The following is a 23,919-nucleotide window of genomic DNA, read 5'->3' as shown; positions in this document are numbered from 1 at the left end:
TCAATGGACCCCGTACCTCATGTCCGAACACAAGCTCTGCAGGACGAAAACCCAATGATTCCTGGACAGCCTCACTGGTGGCAAACAGAAGGGAATGCTTTCATTCCAATCCCTTTGTGATTCAAAGCAGTGTTTGTGCAACATGGATTTCCTGGTATGGTGAAACCTTTCCAGTGACCTGGCTTTTAGGAGGATAAGGGCTAGACGTCTCATGTTTAATACCCAGTGTTTTGAGCACCTGGGTAAACATGTTCATCATCAATGTAAACTCCTAAATGCACTTCAAGTTTTACCCTCCATTTAGGAGACACAGCTATTTTGAAGAAAGAACTACAACTTCCAGTAGCCATACAATATAACGTGATTGGACACGCCATGAAATATATAGTTCTTCTTGGGGTTTACAACTAGGGTTGTGTTTTTGTATTAATAAACTAAAATAAACGGATTGAAGTACTGACAAATGTGCTACTGTTAAAATATAATACGTGTAGTATGAAATAAGGGTAACAGATTACGTCGTATTGTGGTATTTTTTGTGTTTTTATTACACTGGCAGTGTTTGGGGGAAATTTGCGCTCGTTGCTAAGGCAACCCTGCTAGAGTCGCCGCACAGCCTCGTCGTAGACCCGGAAGAGATCCATCCTACAGGGTCTGTACTGTTTTTGTGTATACAGTAGGTGGCAGTAATGCACATCAATGTTGGATGCCAACCGCCAAATCAATAGAAGAAGAAGCAGCAGCCACAGCAGCAGCTAGGCTAGACTAGTAGCTAATGTAGCCAGCAAGCTCAACGAGCTAGTTAAAAGCTTCACAAAGCTACAGATACATTCCTCACCGCTGCCGTTTCAGTTACCATAGTCAGATTATCCATCGCTGCCATCACAATACATCTTCCAGTCGCCGTTTTCCTTCATGTGTCCTTCTTTTCAGAGTTGTATTCATTTACAGAGAAATGAAAGTGATGACGAGCATGTAGCCCAAACACAGTAAAAGCACTTATATTTTATCACAAATGAATGATAATAGCAATGAACGATATCGTTGGGATCACTTTCAGAGCGATCTCAGAAAATTTTCTCTGTGCCTGGATATATTTCTTGTCTTTTCTATTTGAATGAATATGGAGTTTATACGCAGCGCCAATGTTTACAAAATGTTAATGTTGGTCAGTGTGGGCGCACACATCTGTATAGTGATCTCTATAGTTATTAGTGTGGATGGGCCATAACAGTAAAATTGGTTAATGCTGACTGTTGGAAGAAAAGAACAACAAAACGTTACAGTATATGCGCTGTCTAATAGGGAAAAACGTGTCCCAGACATGAAAGATAATTCCAATTGAAATATATTGGTTTGAAATTCATGCTGGGGGAACACGACAAAGTTGGGCAAATCGTGTCCCAGGACACGAAACAATAGATTAAATGTCACGACTATTTCACAAATTGCCGTGAGACTGGGTTGAATAACTCTAGTGTGTCTAACAAAAAATTCCTGCATGCTGCATAATGTGGGGTACCCAACTTACCGAGCATCCCAACCTCAACACCACAGAAACGTACATCCACGTTTACAGCAAACAAACACAAGTCTCACATACAAAGCAACATGTTGTCACGATGGCAGCTCTCCTGATCTGACAATGGGTCGGGTTTTAAGCTGCAACACACCGCATCTGTTTAGCAAACTCAACAGGTGGAAATCAGCTTTCCAGGTGGATACCAATTAGATCAGTAGCACCTGACAATGAGACAGAAAGGAGGGGGAAGGAGAGGCAGAACATACACACTCACACACAACAAGCCCTCTGGCACGTAACACCACTATCAACATGAAGGACAGTAAATGACCTAGACACACACAGTACATGTATGCCTTCACACTCACAACCACAAAGACACAAACGCATGCACACACATTACTGATTAAGTAGTAAAATAAAGTGAGGGAAGTCAGTTTTAACTGTGCAATTTGCTCAGCTCCATTTATACCAAATTGTCAAACAATAACTGAGTTTTCATTGTCAGATTGATAAATCAAGTAATCTTTTTGTCAGACAGAATCATTTAATTTTGTATTTCCTTTGCTTTGTTGAATTTATTGAGTATGTTTGGTTTATTTTTTAGTTAACTTCTACTAGAATAAAGTCCTTCCCTAACTTGCGAATAAATTCTGTTAGTTAATTAACGGTAACTGAAGAGGAACAGCAACCCACTAATTCTAATATGCTGCTGTTGTTATCAGAAAAGCAGAGCTGAACCAGCACCAAAAGCAGATTGCCAATCTGGAGGAGCAGAGAGCCAGAGAGGCTCAGGAAAGACAGGAGGAGCTCAGCAAAAATCGCCACAATTCTTTCCAGCACAGACTACAGCTGGACAAGCTCAAACGGTGAGTCAAGTTTAAAAAAAGTGAGAATAGAAAATAGGGGGAAAAGATTATAGACACGATCAGTACATGCAGATTTAAAAACTGTAACACTGTCTGTGACGTTATGCAGTGGTGACATGGTTGTGCCAGTATTATAGTAGTAATATATGACACGCATATGAAGACAGAACATATTAAAAAAAAACATTCACTTAACTAAGTAAAAAAAAAAGTAATTAACCACTAATTAAACCACAAATAGAAAAAAAAAAACATTAAAAAATTGACCTTATCAGATATTAGGCAATACAAATGTTAAACTAGTTGAGATACTGTGCTCATTGATGATCAGTAAACCTTGTAGAGTGCAGAGGTAGGGTAGAACATTTCCAGGATGATTATCCAGATCAACAGTAAAGCCAAATACACCTACAGAGGAGTGAAATACTGAAAATTGCTAATAAAGCGCAGACATCAATTTGAATATTTAACTTCCCTAAATAGTTATGGAACTGGAAAATTATCAAAACCTTCTGATCTTCAAGAAAGGTAAGAACATTTGTAAAAGGGTTGCTGGGTCAGCAGAGCAGCAGACACACTGCCTGATGAACATTACACAGTAAACTGTTTGTGGCAGTTTGAGCTGACTGAAACTCAGGCATGAACAGGACAAGAGTCATTTATTCTGTTTAAGTCACCAGACAGATTTCCTTTTTTAGAGGCTTTTACCAGCTCAGAGAAAGACTAGATTGCTTTGTTGTTGCTTTGACTTTGGAAGGTTGGTAAACCCTGAAATACAGTGCAGCAATGAAGTATTCAATCTCCAATCTGTCATTGAGATCTGTCTGAAAATCGGAAATTACTGAGGGTGGGTTAGGTTAAAGTAAATGTTCCCTATTTCCTGTATGTGTGCAGCTCTATGAATGCTGAAATTCAAAACCAAATTAAGGAGTTTGACCAGATGAAATTGGATTCACAGCGCAGAATAAGAGATGTGGAAGAACAACTGGTCCGACAGAGACAGGTAAACATGCACATACATCCTTCTGTAGGTAGACAATCCATAAAGAATATATACATACAAAACACACTGGGCCATTGAACCAACACTGAAAAGTATTATGGTGCATGTGACAACCCCTCACAGTTGGCTCAGTACAGTAGGGAACTATCCAGTTGCATGACTGGTATAACTAGTAGAGCTGTCAGACCTTCAGGGTGACCACAGACACAAGACTCACTTTCTGTTGTCTGGTACATTGGCTTTGTTATCATGGCTAAAGTACATGTCCAAGAATGTGCATGTCTGTGTCCCAACATCAGGAAAGATGAGTGAGATTCATTATCATTCTCTCCTTACTTTGTTAAAAAGTACACAAACAGCTGTATTGACATCTTAACATCACATCTGTGTGTGCTTCAGTGCATTGGCACAGTAAAATACAAAGTGGAGGTTAGCAGTGGCTGAAATGTGCTTACTGATGTTGCGCTTGGTTACAGAAACTACAATATCCAGCAATAGATTGCAATAGTTGTAGTAATTCACATCTAATTATTTTCCTTGATAAAACAGGAGATGACTGCTACTTTTGACAGTGAGCTGAAACAGCAGGAACATGAGTTCAACGTGAAAATGGATGAGATGCGCGCTGTGGTGTTGTCTCATGAGATCAAGGTGAGGAGAGTGTGTTTCACTTTAGTAATAAGTCTATTCATGCTGTCCACAAATACCAGATTTGTGATGTTTGCAGCATACTGTACTATAATTATATTTCATGGTAGCATTCCAAATCTAAATAATTTAGATAAGATAGCAAATTGTATGATTTTCTTGTCATCATCATGTACTGCTGCATGTGTGTGTCCTTGTCCAGGTTAAGCTGCTGTCTAAAGAGACTGAAGTTCACTACCAGGCTCACCTGCAGGCCACAGAGGCTCTCGAGACATCCAAGAACCTCTGTCAGCAGATAAAGACCCAACTACAACACAAAGACCAGGAGTTCAAAGACACCGTTGCTATAAAGGACAAGCGGTATGTTCCTGTAACGTGTAAGTGTGTTTACGTGTTTTCATATGTGTGCGGAGCTTATGCAAAAGTGTTATAACAAGTAGAAATTACCCTCTGTCTCAGGATAAAGGAGCTTGAGGAAAAGCTGAAAAGGATGGAGACCAACATGAAGAAGGAGAAAGATGAACACAGTAAGAAGTAAGTCAATAAATACAAGCTCCTCTCACTCATGTACTCAGAACCAGTTGCTGGCGCTGGCAGATACTTTATGAGTATGACGAGAGAGAAAATGAAACAAATTTTCAGATTTGGTAATAATAGTGAAACATGAGACTGATTGCCACCAATAGTGTCATTATCCTAAACAGTGTCAGAAAGTTATTTTCTATAGATAAACACCTCTAGCCATGAGCAGCATGCATAGTAAACAGAGTGCAGCTGTTTCCATATATTGGGATTTTATTTAAACAATAAAGATAATAAAATGAAAACATCAATAAACAAGCATAATATGAACAATTACAATTAACACAAATACAGTTAACAACAAAAATAATTTAATAAATAACCCTGCAGCTGTACTACTGGTAAGAACAGTTTATTGTTCCATTCATCATTCTGTATGTTATTATACTCCAGGAAATTGTAAGAATAAATAAATAAAAGAGGACCACTGGGCCATGTACCTGGACGCTGCTTTCAGGACTGGAGATTTTTGCAAAAACAACCTTACAAAACTTTTGTTGGACTTCAGTCAGCATATTCCACATATAATCAATAAGCAGAATCTGGACCACTGTTATTCTCAACTCATATATAAGGCCCAATCTCTCCCACCATTCAACATGCACAAAGCCATCTTTGGTGCACTGGACAATGAAGAAAGGGTTGGTAATGAATGATGTAAGACGTTATCATGTTGTCCTGTACATAAAAGCCAAATTGTCTGTGTATGAAAGGCCTTTCTAGTACCTCAAAATTTCTCATAATCTTTAACCATATGGCTGTTTCTTTCAAGATATGAGGATATGGTCTTGTCCCTGGAAAAACGTAATGCTCAGCTGGAGCTTCAGCATCAGGCCAACCTAAAGCAGCTGCGGAAGACTGAGAAACAGATCATCAAGCTACAGAAAAATATAGACGTTCTGGCAGCACAGGCACGATGCGTACAGGAAGATCAGCAGAAGGCCATGGAACAGAAAGATGAAACAATCCAGAGGTGAGATAGACACAGGTGAAACAAGGATGAAAATGAAAATCATGACACACATGTCAAAGCGTACTTGGAAAGGACACCAAGTAGCTCTTGGCATGACAGTTGTGCTGCCATTGGTGTGTGTGTGTGTGTGTGTGTGTGTGTGTGTGTTTTTTTTTAAAGGCTTCACATGGAGGTAGAAGCCACCCGGACTGACTGGGACCACTACATCAAACAGGTCTCCACTGAGATGGTTGTAAAAGAGACAGAAATTATCACCATGCAGGAGAGAGAAACAAAACTCAGAGCTGAGCTGGAGAAAAACAGGGAACAAATTGAGAGGTGAGAAGCCAAAAGGAAAATGGAGGCAAGCAGGGAGAAATGTAAAGAAAGAAATTGAAAGGAATAGATAAATTAGGCACAGCACAATTACATAGCTTTGACAAAATGAAGATTATGACCTGGTCTGAGTTGTTCTTATGATCTGTTAAATTTCTATGTGTTTGTTTTAAGGTACAAGCAGGAACTGAGTGCTGGTTTGAAGAGAGAGAGGGCCTTGGAACAGACTAGAGTCCAAGTGGAGCTTGATTGTCAGAGACGCTATGAGGACATCAAGGCTGAACACTACCTTTCCAATGAGCATTTAATACAAGACCTGACTGACGCTAGAGACCAGGTTAGTCTCTCATACATGACACAAACCCACACAGGAAATTTGGTGTAGACTTCAGCCACAGCGAATGCAAATACAGATTGCCTCTAATTTTCACTTCTGCAGTGATGCACAAAAGGTTTGAGAACCACAGCTGCTCAGACTTACTCAGACGTTTTTTTTTTTATACTGACTTTGCTCTCCCTATTAAATACGATGTAAACAACAGAAGTTAAATGTAACACACGATTTACAACAGTGGTGGCACATCTTGTAAATACTACTACACCAACACAGCTGGATTTCCCAAATTAAATGAAAAAAGTTACAATTCTCAATGAATGTAAAGAGTGCAGCCATACTGATTGTTTAGTTTATTTGAATCTGACATTCTGTTGTAATATCATGAAATATATCTTCATAGAGTAAGTTACTGTACATTGATAGAGATGTTTGTATATTGCTAAACTTAAACTATTATCTACTTACGTGTTGCTGTTGCACTCTAAGGCTGTTCCAATTTCAAATGTGTGCAAAACATTTCCCAGACCAGTGTACTTGTTACTGCACACCATGGTGTTATTTATAGTGTCACTATTTGCAGTGCCATTGTTACCAGGATGCTTTAAAGTATGTTGCACTCTCAAATTAAAAAAAAAAAAAAAATTTACAAAAAAGAGTTGGAAATCCAAAAAGAACTGCATTTTATTGATTGATTGATCGATTGATTGTCAGAAATTATCAATCAATCAATCAGTCAATCAAATTTTGTTTATATAGCACTTTTCATGTAAAACAACAAAGCATTTAAAAACATGACATAATTTAAAAACATTACAACATTTAAAAAATAAAATAAACCCGTCCCTCCCACCCTCCATGCATACACATACAGCAAATGCAATTGCGCACACACGTACACACACGTACACACCCTCACCACTAGACTAAAAGAGGCGTGGCATGGCACTGAGGGATTGTGGGAAACGCTACCATTGGGGTCGTCCACACCGGGAGGAGTTGCAGACCATGAACACTGGGGGCGCCGGCACCCGGACCCCCGACCCGGCAGACAGGGGGATCCCCACAACGAGGTGGGGAGCCCCCCAATCAGCCGGGCCAAAGGGACCCGCAGACAGAACCCCCAGCAGCAGACCACACACAGCCCCCAGTGTGGAGGACACCCCTAAGGAAACACTGGAAATAAAACGAAAAACTTTAAGAATAAAAAGCCCTATGTAAGATAAAGGGAAAGTTAAAAGAGTAAAATACATAAGACAAAGATAAATAAATGACAAGAATGTAAAAAGAATTAAAAGTTAAATTAAAAACCTGATTAGAAAGCTGTAGGAAATTCGCTGCCATCCATGACTTGATATCTAAAATGCATTTAAAAAGGGTATCTATTGGCCCTGTGTCATCAGGAGACACGGCAACGTACAGCTGTGTGTCATCAGCGTAGCCATGGAAACTGATGCCATGTCTCCTGATGACGTCCCCAAGAGGAAGCATGTAAAGATTAAAAAGAAGAATGGGGCCTAAAATTGAACCTTGGGGAACCCCACACCTGATTTTATGGGTCCCTGAGGAACATGTATCCATATTTACATAAATACATCGGTCTGTGAGCTGAACCAGTTAAAAACAGTACCAGAGAGGCCGACCAGGTGCTTAAGTGTATTTAATAAAATGTGATGGTCTATTGTATCAAAAGCAGCGCTTAGATCCAGTAGAACCAACACTGTTAAGTTTTTGTTATCAAAATTCCACCTGATGTCGTTTAAAATCTTTAAAAGTGCTGTCTCGGTACTGTGGTTCATCCTAAAACCAGACTGATGTCTTTCTAAAATGTTTTTTTCTGATTAAAAAGTCATTGACTTGGTTAAAAAACAGTTTTTCTAAAATTTTACTTAATAAAGGTAAGTTGGATATGGGTCGGTAGTTATTAAAAACAGTGGGATCCAAATTGCTCTTCTTCAGAAGGGGCTTCACCACCGCCGTTTTAAAGGCGGTGGGGAAGACGCCCGTCTGAAGAGAGCAATTCATGATGTTTAAAATCTGTTCCTCAAAAAATCCATAAAAAGATTTTAAAAGGGGTGTGGGAATTGGGTCTAAAAGGCAGGTTGTTGGGTTTACTTGGGAGAAAACTTGACTAAGTGTCCTTGAAATTATTGCACTTTCAGGAAAATCAGTGGCACAGATTTTACATTACTACTATTAATATGATTCAGGACTCACAAATTCAGCCTAAGATTAGATCGTCTGATACTAAAAGAAGTCCCCAAGAACCCCAGAATTTCCCCTAGGGATCTGCGAGCAACTCTTGCAAATATTGCTATCAAAGTGCCTGCATCTTAAATCAGAAAAAGATTATACAAGAAAACAAATAGAGGCTTGCAAGGAAATTCAATTCAATTCAATTCAAAGGGCTTTATTGTCATTTCAACCACATACAGCTGTACAGTACACAGTGAAATGAGACAGCGTTTCCCAGATCCAGAGCTAAAGTGCTAGTGCAAAGAATGCAGTGCAAAAAGATAAGATAAAATAAGACAAAAAATAGAAGAAAATAAAAGTAGAAATAGAAATGTGGACAGTCGTGCAATATAAAAAACAGGTTGTGCAAACATGTACAATTTGAACACCCCAAACAAAACAATGCAACACAACACGGACAATAACAACACAATGGAGGTAGTGTGTGTGTGTGTGTGTGTGTGTGTGTGTGTGTGTCTTAGTCCAGTCCTTGAATGACCTGTTCAATGCCAAGATAGTAATCCAACTGAAATGTTGTGGAGGGTTATGAAAAGGGAAATATACAAAACAAGCCCACAAGCAGATGAAAAGACTCGTGGACAATAATGTGACACCTACATGAGTTTATTTCTGTTTAATAAGAGTTCAACAACAAAAAAAAACCTCACATTTTTTTCCGTGTGGTTGTGTGCAAGTGTGCCACCATATTTAGAAGGATCAAATGTTTGCTTGTAAAAAATATTGCAATGTTTTTTTTATAGTGCATGCTGCCACTTGTTTGGGCAATGAGTGTGTTAATCTTTGTCAGTGTTCTTAGACCTTTGTTTCTATCCCTGTTTAAGAGAGTTGATATTGTTGTCAGTAAAGACTTAATCTGTTTTTAATCTCTGTCAGGCTAAAGCAGAGCTGAAGGAGAAAGAACAAGAACTGCAGGGTTTGACTGCCTTACTGCATTCTGTTAGAACGGAGAGAGATCATGCAATACAGGTGAGAATCCATCTAACTTACACTGTGCAGAATAATAGAACCATTAGAAGGTGTTACCCTACCAATAACAGCAAAGCAAACAATGTAAACAGTTTTTTAGTAGGACTTTAAGCAAACTCTGGTACAACTGTCCAACAGGCAGGCATGGATTTCTTGTTTTTACACCTGTACAGGTACACACACAGAATTAGGAGGACTTGGGTCTTTAGTTTGATAGACCATCATAAAAGACCTAAGAAAATATCAGATGAAAAATATCGTCAACCGCAAAAGCTTAAGTACTTAAAACCTGTGAGTCTCTGAACTGTACCTTCATTTAGTCAGTGAAAAAATATCTGGAAAAAACAGCACAAGTTCAAACAGAGAAGAGAAGTAAAACAGTCAGAACAATATGCCACAACCTGAGGGACAATGGACCTGGACACACACAGCACATTCATGTGTGTGTGAGACACATACATATGATACACTGTACATACATATATTTAAAATGTATCAAGCTTCATGCTGTATGTCACTGTAGTTGTGTACTGTCTAAATATTTGGACTAATTGTATTGTGATGCTTTGGCAACATTGTTTCTTAAAACTTTCTTCCCAATAAAGCACCTTTGAATAGAATTGAATACAAAAACATGGTGGGTGAATAAGTAACCAAGTTGTAAGTCCATTTTGAAGATGATATAAAAATGCCGAATGGACAGATGAAATGAGTGTTAGCCTCAGAAGTTGTAAATCAAATCAAGGGCACAACTTATTTTTGAATTACCTTTTAAAGTTATCACTTATGAGAGCACCAGGGCTTAAGCAAGTAGGTCGAGGGTTTGTTGAATATTTGCTTGAGGTTAAAACTAAGTATGTGTTGGATGATTTTTTTTTTATATATATACAAATTTTTAAGACTCAGGAAATAGTAAATAATCAAATCAGTAGTTTTAGACTGAGTGGCCAGAGGATGCATGATATGTTGTGACTCGGCTTGCCTGGTTTGTGCCAGCGATGATCAGGCAGCGTTGTCAGAACATATAACCGAAATAACGATCCTTAGCTAGGTACTTCAGATCCCAAAAAAGTCCTACGAGAAGGAAAAAAAAATTGTCGTCAGAGTCTGATGTGAATAATGTTTATTCGAAACAGAGGCTGCACGGACAAACATGAACAAAATCTCGAGATTAGGCAGGCTAACAATGCATTATACTTGCGAACTTCGTCCAACTCCCTTCCTACTATGGAAAAACCCCAACCTGATTTCTTTGATACCTATCAGAGAGCCCGAAGTCAGCTTTATTTCCTGCTTAGCACAGCGTAATTTAAGACTCTGCGGGGTTCCTGCTTGTACCCCCCAGTGGTGGGCTTCTTATGATTTTCTGGATGTCATCTTTACTGGGTCATTTCCAGGCCATAGTGTCCTTAACTGAACTCGCAGCGTGGAGGAGAGCGCATGCGTGTCCATCCTGCTATATCCCACCCTGCCAGCAGGTCTTAGCCTTTAGTAGATATTCATATCCTTTGTTTTTGTTTTCACATGATATTATTTACCCACATTATTTCTTTATGCTCATCTTTTACACATTACATTTTAGTCTTATTTCCACATTTACTCAACCTTCCCAATCATATCTTTAAGTTTGTCTTTTATGTAACGATAAAAATCTGTTTTATCTTTTGTTCAATTCTAAAAATCCCACAACAAACGATTCAGTGTGGCACAAGCAGTTCCCTCTGTCCAAAAAGGTGGGTTTGCAGTGGAGACCAAGGGTTCCATTTCCTCATATTTTGCAGTGGTATGAGTTCATAGATTACTGGCACACATTATAAATTAAATGAATATTTGTCCACATTCCTTCATGGTGATAGTTTGGAGAGGGTGATTGAGGAAGCAGAGGGGACTGGTCATCCTGTCTGGCTTCATACGGTCTTGGTTCCACCAATGTGGGGTTCTTCCAGCTATTCACATGTATTGTGGAGAGTATAAAAGGCAGCTAGTTGCTTTCCGTGAGGGGTTTTGGTTGTTGCTGTGTCTCATAGAATGTTGTCTGAGCAATAAATGTCGCCATTTGCTCTTGGAACTTTACCTGAATCTCATTCCTATCTGTCAAACTAAAAGGGTTTTACAAAACCACTGTCTCTGTTAGGGCTGCAGGGTGGCGCAGTTGGTAGCACTGTTGCCTCGCAGCAAGAAGGTTACCGGTTCACGTACCGGAATCTTTCTGCGTGGAGTTTGCATGTTCTCCCCATGCAGTGTGGGTTCTCTCCGGGTTCTCCGGCTTCCTCCCACACAGTCCAAAAACATGTTGAGCTTAATTGGTGATTCTAAATTGTCCATAGGTGTGAATGTTAGTGTGCTTGGTTGTCTGTCTTTAAGTGTAACCCTGTCCAGGGTGTCCCCTGCCTTCGCCCTAAGTCAGCTGGGATAGGCTCCAGCCCCCCCGTGATTAAGCGGTGTACAGCTAATGGATGGATGGACTGTCTCTGTTAAGACTGTTTGCTCTCTGAACTGCAGGGACTTTTGCTTGTGATTCCCAAACAAATCCTGCAATTCTGTGTTGGCAAGCAGAGAGGATTATGGAGGTGTAGTTAGCAACAGAGCATGATGACTAAGACTTTTGTGGCGGTTAAGGGCTAAAAGGTCTTCTACTTCCCTAAAAAGTTGTTTTATGAATACTAGCATCTTTACCTTTCAATATCACACTTGTCTAAGCTACATTAGTGGTACAGTCTAGGCATGATGTCATAGAGTCATGCATGTAGATTAACAGGTTCCATTTTCATGATAAAGGTTCTACATGAACATATCATGTTGCAGGTTGCCACTATTTTAACTTAGGGCAAATGCTTTTCATGTTTGACATTTCAAGACCTTTCCTCCTCCACTGTCCTGAAATGTCATGTTTGCGCACTGTGTATCTGTTGCATAGGACAAAATGAGACACAATCTTGCAGCTGTTCCCTGGATGCATTTTCCGTATAACCAGCCTTTCAGGGGCTAATACTGTATGATTAGAAAAACAGAACTTCTGTCTTGTCTTACCATTCATCTCCATTCCACTTCTTTGTCAGTTTGCTTTTCATGATACTCAAATGAAAATGATCCTTCAGCTAGTGCAGATCATCTGTCGTCAAGTATCAGCCTTGGCACAAATCCAACTGTCCAGTTATGCACTATTTTTACCCTGACTCCATAAACTTGGCAGTGTGAAGTAAATGTTGTAACTCTTGAGGAATCATTGCTTTGAGTTAATTGAAGAATATCTTATTCACAATGTATTATAAGGAGGTCTGGATCACACTTGATGAAGATGTGGATAACAATTATTTGTGCTTCATATATGCAAAAACAGTCACATTTAAGGGCAACATCTACTTGTGGCTTTGCACAGGATTTAAACCCAGCTCTCTTAAGTGAAGATCAGCTCTCAAAGCCCTTTGGACTTTGTGCTTTGCACATACTTACATACCTTGGGTAAAAAAGCCTGTCATTGGCTGAAGCCTTCCATCACAGGCAAGAAATTCTAAAGCCTTAAAACAGAGTCAAGAGGAGGTGCAGAAGTACAATCTGGTCAAAGCTACTTTTGGAATTTTTGGCCAAAATATACTGCCTGTCCCACCCGTAATTATCCACATAAGGGCTAACTAACCTATTACAGGCTAGCTTCTACAGCGCCTGTACACAAGAGTGTGTTTAGAGCTGTTCAGTTTTTGGCCTTTGCCCTTTTCCTCGAACATCCTGAGAGGTATGATAGACTTTCAGTCCGGCTCGGTGCCTTCCCAACATACCAGCCTGTAAGAGCTCCCCAGACACTTGGAGGGAAAACATACCAGGCCCATGTCACATGCATGTGTCCATGTAAATCTTCTCAGCTGACTGTAAAATCTACCTAAGCTAAATACCTGGAAAGAGGCTCTACATAGCAAGCCGTGGTATATTTGTGCATCATATAAATACAATATGCTGTATGTTATAAATTCATGGGGAATGTTCCAGCATGTGTATGTTGGAAATATACAGTGTTGAATGTGTTGATCAAGCATTACTACGCATGTTATAAGGAGAACAGGACGTAAGTTACATAAATTGACTGAAGTGAAAAGTATCATACAAATGGTCACACATCCAGGCTGCACAGACAACAGGTGCCAAAGCAAAAAAAGATTTGTAATGGGAAAAAAACTATACTTTTTATTAGTCAGATGTGTATCATCATTGGGACTGAGCGATATGTCCCTTTCTCAAACTGTAGTTTCTTTAGCAATAAACATTCTAAGACGATTATCATTTTGCCTATAGTCAACATAAAGAGAGCAAGCAGATCATTCAGCTGGGCAACAGGGTCAGTGAACCAACCACCCCTAGACTCACTTTCACATCAAAATGTCACAGTGACAAGTGACACCTAAAAACATTTCCAGTGCTGAAGCACCTATTGGCTAGAGAGCATCAGTGGGACAAAACTGGCTGGGTAAATTCCATCAATTGCTCTATGTAAATGCTCTCCTCTGCTGACTCGGGATGTTCCACTGTATCCACTGCACTGTACCCTGTTCTGAACAACTGAACTTCATATAGGAAATTAGTAGATCCTGAACCTCCTGTAGCCTGGCATAGATACACATCATCCTGTCATCACCACACACATCATATACTATCGTCTGACATTTATGTTTAGCTCTATTTTGATGTGTGTAGTTGTCAACATAAATCAATGCAGTGACTTAGACTGTCAGTTTTAAGCCTATTGTTAAAGGACTCCTGTTGAAAATCTAATGTTATTTTTAAAATTGTTAACATGTCCAAATGGTATTTTTTAGAAAATAGAACACACAAGATGAGCAGTCAATGCAGTTGCTAAGCATTTCTGCTGTCTGCCAACTTGCTGGGACTTTCATTAGTTCTGTATCATTTAATCAGTGCCTGGAGGAGGACTTTAATGTGAAGCTGACCAAAGTAGTTTACCCTTTCAATTGTGTAAATCCACGTTTGAAGCCATAGATGTAGCTAAATTCTTAAAACCTCATTTTAGTAATGATTTGTTTTCTGGCACCCAGGGGTGTGTAAACGTAGATGCACAATGATGTCATTGTGCTTGACAGGCGATAGACACCCTCGGACAGAATACAAAAAAACTGATTGCAGTTAGCAATGCAAATGCCACAATTGTAATAATTAATTTGATACAGCAGAGAGAAGCCCCTCCCTGCAGAATCAAATTGTCCACTTCTACTTGACCCAGGTAGAACATAAACAATTTTAGTCAATGAAGTCCTGCCAGAGCACAACTCTGGACTCATTAATAAACACTCTGCACGCTTCTACAAAAGTTCCACAACCATGGAGAGTGTTGTGTAAGTTTACACTTTACAAAAGCTTGATCAAAGTTAAGTTCGCACAGATAAACATGAACAAATTCATGTTCACAGTTTTGAACTTTGAAGTTCACTGTCCCACAAAAAGTGGGGATGCTTTGTATTTCTCAGCAGTTTAAACTAACTACTGGTGTGACATTAACAGAGGATTTCTTGCAAGGGAGTGAGTCCCTTACAGAAACTATACACTCCTGTTCACAAATTTGTCATTCTTCTGCTTTTCTTGTCAGGTGTACGCTTGAAAGATGCCTTCCTCAGTGACTATGACAGGTTACAACTAAGAGACCCCTACAATCCTACTTAGGTCATGACTGAAATACACCATCTACTGGTGTAGTGTAGCCTACATGTGAAGCATGTGCCACTAAACAAGTCGGTGTATAAACAAATATTTTAAATGAACAAAATCAAATAAATTGTGCTAAATACATACATAAATAAAAAAGAGTCATTGTATATCTCTAAAACTAATTTAATCTAATCTCTAATTTAATTGGTCTGTCTTATCTCACTGTTACCATTACCTACATCTGTGCCCGCCTCCTAGAAAGATGAAGATGAAAACAAGCATTAAAGAGCCTTGCTGGTTGATTCTAATACCTGCCTATTCATCTATAGCTAATCACAGGTCTGAACCCAGTGTCAACAAGACTGGATCCAACAGGACCAACGTCCCCTGGAATCTATTAAGTGTCATAGATTTTATTTCCTCCTGTTTTTTTTTGTTTTTGTTTTTTTTTTCACAATAACACTGCAGTCAAGTCTTTCTCAAGTTTCCTTGGCCTCCATCTTCCTGACGTTCACATTCTGTAGTTGCCAACAGATACCCAAAGCAAAAATATGAGCATGTTCAAGCATATATAGGTACAACACTGATTGTGGAGCGTCATCATCACTGCCCATCATCTCATGGCATTATTACTCAACATTCTGACCAGTAAGCTTTTAATTTATTCATCCATCCATCCATCCATCCAGCCATCCATCCATCCATCCATTTCTATACACCGCTTTGTCCTCTCTATGGTCGCAGGGGGTCTGGAGTCTTTCCCAGCTGACCCAGGGTGAAGGCAGATGACACCCTGGACAGGTCACCAGTCTATCACAGGGCTACACTTAGAGACAGACAACCAAGCACACTCACATTCATGCTTTTAATTTATAATTTTTTGAAATACATTTTACCAGGTGAAAACAGGTTAAGACCAGCTAACATAAATCCTGTATTGTAACTGAAATCAGAGAAAGAGTGGCTCCAGTGGATCGGTGCATGGCTTTATGTTGTTGAGCTTTGATGTGAGATCTTTTCACCAAGTAGTTTGGTAGGCCTGTTGTATGCACTTCACCCCTGTGCAGTTTGTCAAGGATGATGGAATGATGAGTCTTTCTCCTTTCTCCTATAGCCAAGTGCTGTTTTAGTAGCTTCGAACTGGTGCTGTCTTTGGGCTACTTTGAATCTACAGACCATGTTAGTGTTACTTCAGAATTGTCCCTGCCAATCTTTCAACTTAAAGTGTTAACTGTAAACTTTATGCAGAACAGCCACAAATCTGTAGTAAATTTGCCCCAAAAATGCAGCACTTACTGTAAAACTTAAGGAACATGTATTTAAACATGAAGTATAAAGTTCACTACTCATTACAGATGAATGTGTCTTTGTCAATCCACAGGGTCTCACACCAAAGGTAGACTCTCTGGCATCAGAAGAGATTCATCGTCTACAGGTGCAGAACAACACCCTGCGTGCTGTGGTTACCCAGATGAGAAAGGACATGGAGGGTCTCAGCCATCTCCTACCCAGGCCCCAAGCTGAGACACAGGCCTCTTGTCCGCAGCCAGTTCAGCAACCAGGATCCTCAGTTGCCACCTCCAACACACGTTCAGTTAATATGGAGGTGGCCACTGGACTGGTGGCTCAAGCCAATGACATCTTCTCCAAAGTCAGCCCAGCAGGTGTGTTCAGCACACATTTCTCAAAACTTATGCATACAGCACTTTGCTGAAATGTTGTACAGGACGCTACATAGCCATAACTAGTTTGCCTTCATTTATCTTTTTCCCCTGGTTTTTGTTATCAATCCTCAGGTGGTTTGTGTCTGGATGAAGGTGCCAGTAACCCTGCTTTAATAAAGCAGCTCAGAGTGGCACATGTGGAGTCTGCTCCCGCAAACATCACAGAACAGGTACCAAAGGAAATCAACATAGTTGAAGTTAACTTGTCAGTTCCATCCAGATTACTTCCTGAATCAGTGCTATTGAATTACAGCTGCTGATCTCTTTAGTACCAAACTCATCACTGTTGTAACATGCAAATGTCTAAAGTAGCTCATCTCATCTTCCTTTCAGAGTGCACCAGTGCAACAACTCTATGACGAGAACCTGTATTTGCAGCTGCAGGCCTCAGGTCAGATGTCTGGCGGTGTGTTCAAAAATGTCCACCGTGCTAAAAGCGGCTCTTCTCTCCAACATAGCAGACTGAAGCAGGCAGTGTCCTGTATTGCCCGTTTGAGTAGAGAGAAACAGCAGCTAATAGAGATTGGTAACTGCCTTCGAGCCCAGCTCACCACTGTTGGACCACTGGGTACAGTTTAACACACACTCACCAACACACACACACACACACACACACACACACACACACACGGAGTGTTTGTTACAGGGACAGCTCATTTGGCATTTATGTAAGGAAGCTAGGTTTTAAGTAGCTTAGATATTTTAGAACCTGTTTGAGTAATAGAACTTCATTGTTGGTAAAACATAATTAGACATATTCCTCTTTCAATAAGCTTACAGCCACACCACTGTGACAACGCCCGATCCCGTCTGATCTCGGAAGCTAAGTGCGGTCAGGCCCAGTTAGTACTTGGGGGCTGCAGGGTGGCGCAGTTGGTAGCACTGTTGCCTCGCAGCAAGAAGGTTGCCGGTTCGGTGGGGGCACCGGAATCTTTCTGCGTGGAGTTTGCATGTTCTCCCCGTGCAGCGTGGGTTCTCTCCCCCACGCGACCCTAGTGAGGATTAAGCGGTGTATGGATAATGGATGGATGGATGGATCTTTCATTAAGGATTTGCCACCTTTTCAATGCAAAATATTAAAAATGGTACAGAAAAGATGGACACCTGGCATCTCTCCATAGACCTTAACAACCATAAACATTGTACAAAGTCAAGATTCAACTTGTTCATTCATTCCGGTTGGCTTGTCGAATTCCATTACATTCTAAGATCAAACCAAAGAAGTTAAATAGACACACTGTTATATTTTATTGAAAATGTAAGTGTGGATTGTAACCATTTCATGTCTTTCTGGTGTGCAAGCAGAGGTGTTAAGGTGTTCTTATGCTGACTATATGTGAAGAATTTGATGAGGTGTTGGCAGTCAGACAGCTGACATTCCAGCCACTGTGATGCTTCTGGTGTCCACACTGGGTTAGCAGTATTTGTCCTGTCCTCTTTGTGTCCACCTGCAGAAGTTTCCTCCCTCTATCCTCTTCCACACAAAAAAACTCTGCGATCATGCAGTAAAAAACTCTCCTGCCCTGCCAGTTTATAGCCTGCAATCTACAAGCATTTCAGTAATATTTAGCCTCTATTTGCTTCATCTGTTCAGTGTCTTTGGACATAATACTAAAGCTTTGCTGGTTAGTATCTGCAGCCATCTGTCATCTGTCATCATTTATCATAACTTTGTTATTAGGTTATTTGTATTCTCTCACAGAGTCATTCATCTCTCAGGTGTGAGTAAAAGGCCCTTTCTTAAACACTAAATGGCTCATTAGGGGCCTCATCACTTTCACCCTCAAAGAACATATAGAACGACGCAAATTGTAGGAATACAATATTTACAAAGTCCCATAAGCTGGGCGGTGTTTTGAGTATCTGCCTCATGCCGGGTGTCCTTTGAGTGAATTTTCACTGTAGCTCCTTCATCCCAAATGGCACAGACTAGTGGCCTCCATGGACCCTCAAGTAGTACAGTTTATCTGAATGAGAAGTTTTTCAAGGTACAGGCAACCGCACATACAGGGATTTGAGCACACATGGTTAATGTTGTAAAAGGGTCAACTTAATTCCAAACCATGATCTTTTTCTAAATTTAACCAAATACTTTTGGTGCCCAAACCTGACCAAGCTGCATCTGAAAATTTAAAATAATAAAACCAAACTTTTAAATTAAAATATTTAAATTTGTTGATTATAATGTATATGTAGCATATGTCTATATAGAGGTTCAAAGTGCCCTGTGTGCACTGCAACATTTTGAGGGTTCCTGTACTGTTTTTTAACTCAAGCATTCCCCATGAAGGCAAAAACCAAAGGGCCTAATGAGCCATTTTCTATTTCATAGTACTTGCTCCAGCATAGTTTGAGAAGGCAGCAAGTAACTCATGATGTACAGCATCCATCCATCCATTATCTATACACCGCTTAATCCTCACTAGGGTCGCAGGGGGCTGGAGCCTATCCCAGCTGACTCAGGGTGAAGTCAGGGCAACCAAGCACACTCACATTCACACCTACAGACAATTTAGAATCACCAATTACCCTCAACGTGTTTTGGGACTGTGGGAGGAAGCCAGAGAACCCGGAGAGAACCCATGCTGCACGGGAGAACATGTAAACTTCATGCCTGAAGATCCCGGGTGTCCTCACTGGGACGCAAACCAATGACCTTGTTGCTTCAAGGCAATGATGCTAACTGCTGCACCACCTTGCAGCACATGTACAGCATTCCATTGTTAAATATGTAGGGGTTATCTATCAAATGTGTAAAAATAATTACATAAGAACTGACTGTACCAGTACTACGAAGAATGCTTTCACTCATAATAATAACCATGAGTCTGCTTATAGGAATCTGGGTTTTTGTCTTACTTGAATGAGTTTAGATGCACTTGGAAAAGACATTAGGAAGTCAAGTATTTTGGCTGATGAAGAAGAAATGGATTTAGATTTTAGGAAATATCTGGATGTTTATTGAACTACCACTGGTGCTTATTAGTTTCTCCACAATCAGTTTACCTAAATCTACAGCATTGCAGTCATACTGTATTATATATACTCCAGAAATGCAAGTTCCACAACATTCAGCCACTGCTTTTACAACCACTTAAGCTGAACACAGAAGGATTCGGATCAGCAGGATGTTACTGTCTGGTAGATTACACCTGTGATTCTTCACTCCAAACTCTTCTATGAGTCTCCTCACTCCTTTGAATTTTAACAGCTTCATTGACTGTAAACCTCCAAAATTTTCTGGGATTCCATCCTGAAGATGAAGGAGCAAAGACTGGAGTGAGCATTATAAGCAGACCTGAAACAACCCACAGAACTCTATTTGTCTAACAGAACCAGTGGAGCCAGAGAGAGACACCTCCACAGAAAGACAAGGAGACCAACATGACCGGCTGTCTGTTCTGGAACAGCTACAGTATCAGCTCACCACACAGGTATCTGTGCCAACTCAGTTTTACAACTCTCTTTAAATCCATTGATTGTTGATAAACTTTTCAAAGGCTTATATTCTCTACATCACACATTAGTTTCTTTCTTCTTTTTGATTTTTTGAGTGTAGACTGGGAAAATGGCAATCATAACCAAAATTAAATCTACAACACAATAACATGTGTATCAAGTGAAAAAGTCTGAACACTTTCACTAAAGCGATTGTATATCAGGGGTTCATTAGGGGTTATGATCTGAAAGAGTTCTGTATTTCTTTGAGATACCACCAGAGAGCACAATACGTCCACTAATGTCTGTTGCTGTGTGCTGTCAGGAGTTGCAGTATGCTCTGAAGCAGAAGGCTGGCGCTGCTGCTCAGCAGCCCCTCCCAGGAACCAACAACCATGGTCCTCTCACAAAAGAGCCTGCCAACCCCTGCCAAGGGCACAAAACCACATACAGGTCTGAGGTAACAGCCCAGCTTCAAATACTGCATCAACTGATTGTCAAAATCAACTACCCAGTTCACTGCTCAGCCTGAATGTGTGTATGTTGTTGCAAAACTGTAGTTTCTTTTTTAAATACTCATATTTTTGTATATACATTTATGAAGTATCCAACAGTAAAAAAATAAAATAAAATGAAATGAAATGTATAGAATAGAATGTACAACAAAACAAATTCAGTTTAGTTATCTCTGTTTTAAGACTTTAAAAATGAGTCCCCTGCTCCTTTCTTCTTTAGAGCTCAATGAACAAAGAGAACTCTTCTCCGCTCAGCCAGCCACAGTCCCAGCCCCACTCAGGACTGTCCAGGTGTCGGCTGTCATCAGAGGAATCACTGCAGTCATTAAAGGAGCTGTGGGAGAAACTGGACCATGGACTCAGTCTGTCTATTTTCTCAGAAGGTAACTACATAAACTCAGCTCACTGCTCCTCCTGTACACCCGAAGGCCACCATGGACCTGCAAACAGCAAAACCTATTTTTTTATTAGCTGCGTACAACATGCTACACACCTACTGTCAGCCTACTGCATCACTGTCAGTATACAAAATTACCAGTTCATAGACCGACTGCCCCTAGATCTGTTCCACATAGTTCAATCAATGTATTACAAGTAAATGCTCATATAATAGGTAAAGTTCAAGTCTGCATATTGTCCATTGTCAATCCTTGCACATATCACATACAGTACTATGCCATACTGCATATTGCACATTTCTTGAATTTCCCTCTGGGATTAATAAAGTCAGTCTAAGTCTAACACTATTGCATTGCAGTCAAGCACCTCATGGACTTGATGTGGCAATGGTAGCAAGTTACAGTACATGTGATCAGAATCTGCAAGGTCTCAGTCTATAAGTCTGGTGTCAAGTCTTTTTTTCCTGCATACTCAGGGACTACAGCCTATTGGGCATTGCCCATCCTGAAATACACAAAGTCCCCACTGTGGTCCTGTAGGTATCGTCCCACTAGTTCAAGACAGTACATCCACAGAATGTCACTTCATCAAAATACACAACCTCTTTGCCAAGTATGAATATGAACCAGTCAAGGACACATAGACAGATAGCTAATTGCTCAATGTGTGTGCTGTAGTGTCTGCCAGCCTTTCAGGGAACAGTTTCTCAACCAGAGCAGTGGCCAGATCAGGCTGAGACACAGTGATCAGCATCATGCCATTTCACAATTTTGAACTAGAAAAACCTGCCATGAGGTTTGCATAGACTTTTGATGACTGATTGTAGCTGCAGTGAGTGCGTCAAATTATTCATTACAGATTTTAAAGCTGGCGTTTGTATATGTATGTCTTACTGTATGTCTTTTTGTCCATCTGTCCCATTCTGGTAAACATATCTCAGGTATACTTTTGGGTATTTTTTAAAATTTTACACTATTGTTCACTTGGACTCAAAGATGAACTGATTAGATTTTGATTGTCAAAGGTTGAGATCAGTGTGATCTAATAAAATGCATTTTTGGCTGTAACTCATGGTAATTATGACAAAATCTGACACAAATGTATAACAGGGAAAAATTATGTACTGTAATGTAATTTACTGTAATGATATTGTAACTCCAAAAGGTCAAACGTCAGCTTGCAAATACATTTTTATCACCATTATTCAACAACATAACTCAGCACAGAACATCAACACCGTTCAGCTTTATGGCTCCATTGTAGACATCAATATAACAAATGCAAATATTACATGTTCATATTATTCCTTTAAGAAATGTTTTCGCAATTTTCCTTGCAAATGGTTTGTGTCTCGATGTGAATTTAAAAGCAAAGATTACATTTACTATCTGCTTCATTCTGCCCTAAAGGTGAAAGTGAGCTAACCAGAAAGGGGATGGATGAGTCTGGTGGTTCTGGTGTCCAAAAGATGGTGCGTTCTAGTGATCTGATTCATACCCAGCCCCCAAGTGATGTCCAGCAGATGAGGAAACCCTCTAAAACACAATCAATTACCACCAATACCAGCAGACCCGGAGCCCCTGGTAGGTTCAGCAAGATAAGAAACTACAATGTTAAAGACTGACACACACGAAAATATGTCTTTAATACATGGGCCCTATACTCGTCTGTGACAGCAGTTTTATAAATTCTTCTTAGACTCTGCAGGAGCTTTTACAAGTCTGAGAAAATATGTCAGATATGTTATTGATGGCTATGATTTAATCCTGTCCAAAAATTCATGACAGAAAGTCTGTGTTACAAACTAGTAACAATACATTTCAAGGGGAAGGTTGTATGAAAAGATGTAACCAAGTTACATTTTTGTAAGAGTGGGATTCCATTTTTTTTCCTATTCTTGTTATTGAGCTAAAAGTCCAGATATCTCAGTCTCTGCTGCTTTGATTTACCTGTACTGATTTTCCCAACTTTAAGGAAGTTAGATACAGGACAAAGACAATATGTGAACATTTTTTTTATCATTATTTATATCTTTTATCTAATACACTGGGATGGCCTCAGCTGCTTCAGCAATCAAAACATTTCCATGTATCCATAATTCAGTTATTTAATAAAGCATGCATTTTTGTTGAATTTTGTTCGTATTTACGTTCTGTTATTTTTTTTGTTGTATTAATGTATTTCGCTATTTCTGACTTGCCATTCAGCTAGTCTGTGAAATAGCTGGCCCTCTAAGTAAAAGATGGGACTGCGGTAGTATTAGGTACTTTGGCGTGGACTGTACCTCGTGCCCCCTCAGAAGGAGGCTTTGTGGTGATAGGTCTGCTTTGTCTGTCAAATAGCTAACTTTCTTTTTTTTTTTTTTTTTTGTGGCTTCTTTCATTTTGTGCAACCTGAGAGAATCCTACCTGGTTTTGGAAAAATATTCTTCAGGAAATGTTCAAGGCTCATTTTAGGAATGCTCCTAGAAGGTTAAGAAACCTAACCTTCAGAGAACTTTTAGGGAGCAGTCCATGAAGGTTGCTCTCTGCTGGGTTACAGACATTGGCAGAAGTAGTGTCTAGAAATGTGGTTTTGTTGTAAAAGGCCACATCAAATGTAATCAGTGATTACAAATTCTAATGCAGTTTCTGAGTCATGACTCCAGATTATGCAAACCAAATTTTGAAAATGTCAAAAACTTAACCTTGATTGGAGCTACTGTGCTTACATGATCAATGAGT

The 23,919-nt window shown here is 39.9% G+C and overlaps 1 protein-coding gene across 1 annotated transcript; it reads left to right on the top strand.

Moving 5' to 3' along the window:
- Positions 1 to 2,252: 2,252 nt before the first annotated feature.
- LOC103355500 (coiled-coil domain-containing protein 57) lies at positions 2,253 to 23,329 on the top strand. Its single transcript, XM_008279332.1, has 16 exons — positions 2,253 to 2,391; positions 3,286 to 3,394; positions 3,944 to 4,045; positions 4,245 to 4,402; positions 4,502 to 4,576; positions 5,397 to 5,597; positions 5,757 to 5,915; positions 6,087 to 6,249; positions 9,376 to 9,468; positions 16,502 to 16,784; positions 16,917 to 17,014; positions 17,178 to 17,412; positions 20,178 to 20,278; positions 20,608 to 20,742; positions 21,018 to 21,180; positions 22,606 to 23,329. Exons 2-16 carry the CDS (start codon positions 3,290 to 3,292, stop codon positions 22,818 to 22,820), a joined length of 2,286 nt encoding a protein of 761 aa, XP_008277554.1. The 5' UTR covers positions 2,253 to 2,391; positions 3,286 to 3,289; the 3' UTR covers positions 22,821 to 23,329.
- Positions 23,330 to 23,919: the final 590 nt, after the last annotated feature.

This window comes from Stegastes partitus, unplaced genomic scaffold (genome assembly GCF_000690725.1).
Source record: "Stegastes partitus isolate 25-593 unplaced genomic scaffold, Stegastes_partitus-1.0.2 Scaffold154, whole genome shotgun sequence".
NCBI classification, from domain to species: domain Eukaryota; kingdom Metazoa; phylum Chordata; class Actinopteri; family Pomacentridae; genus Stegastes; species Stegastes partitus.
This window is presented reverse-complemented; position numbering and strand designations above follow the sequence as displayed.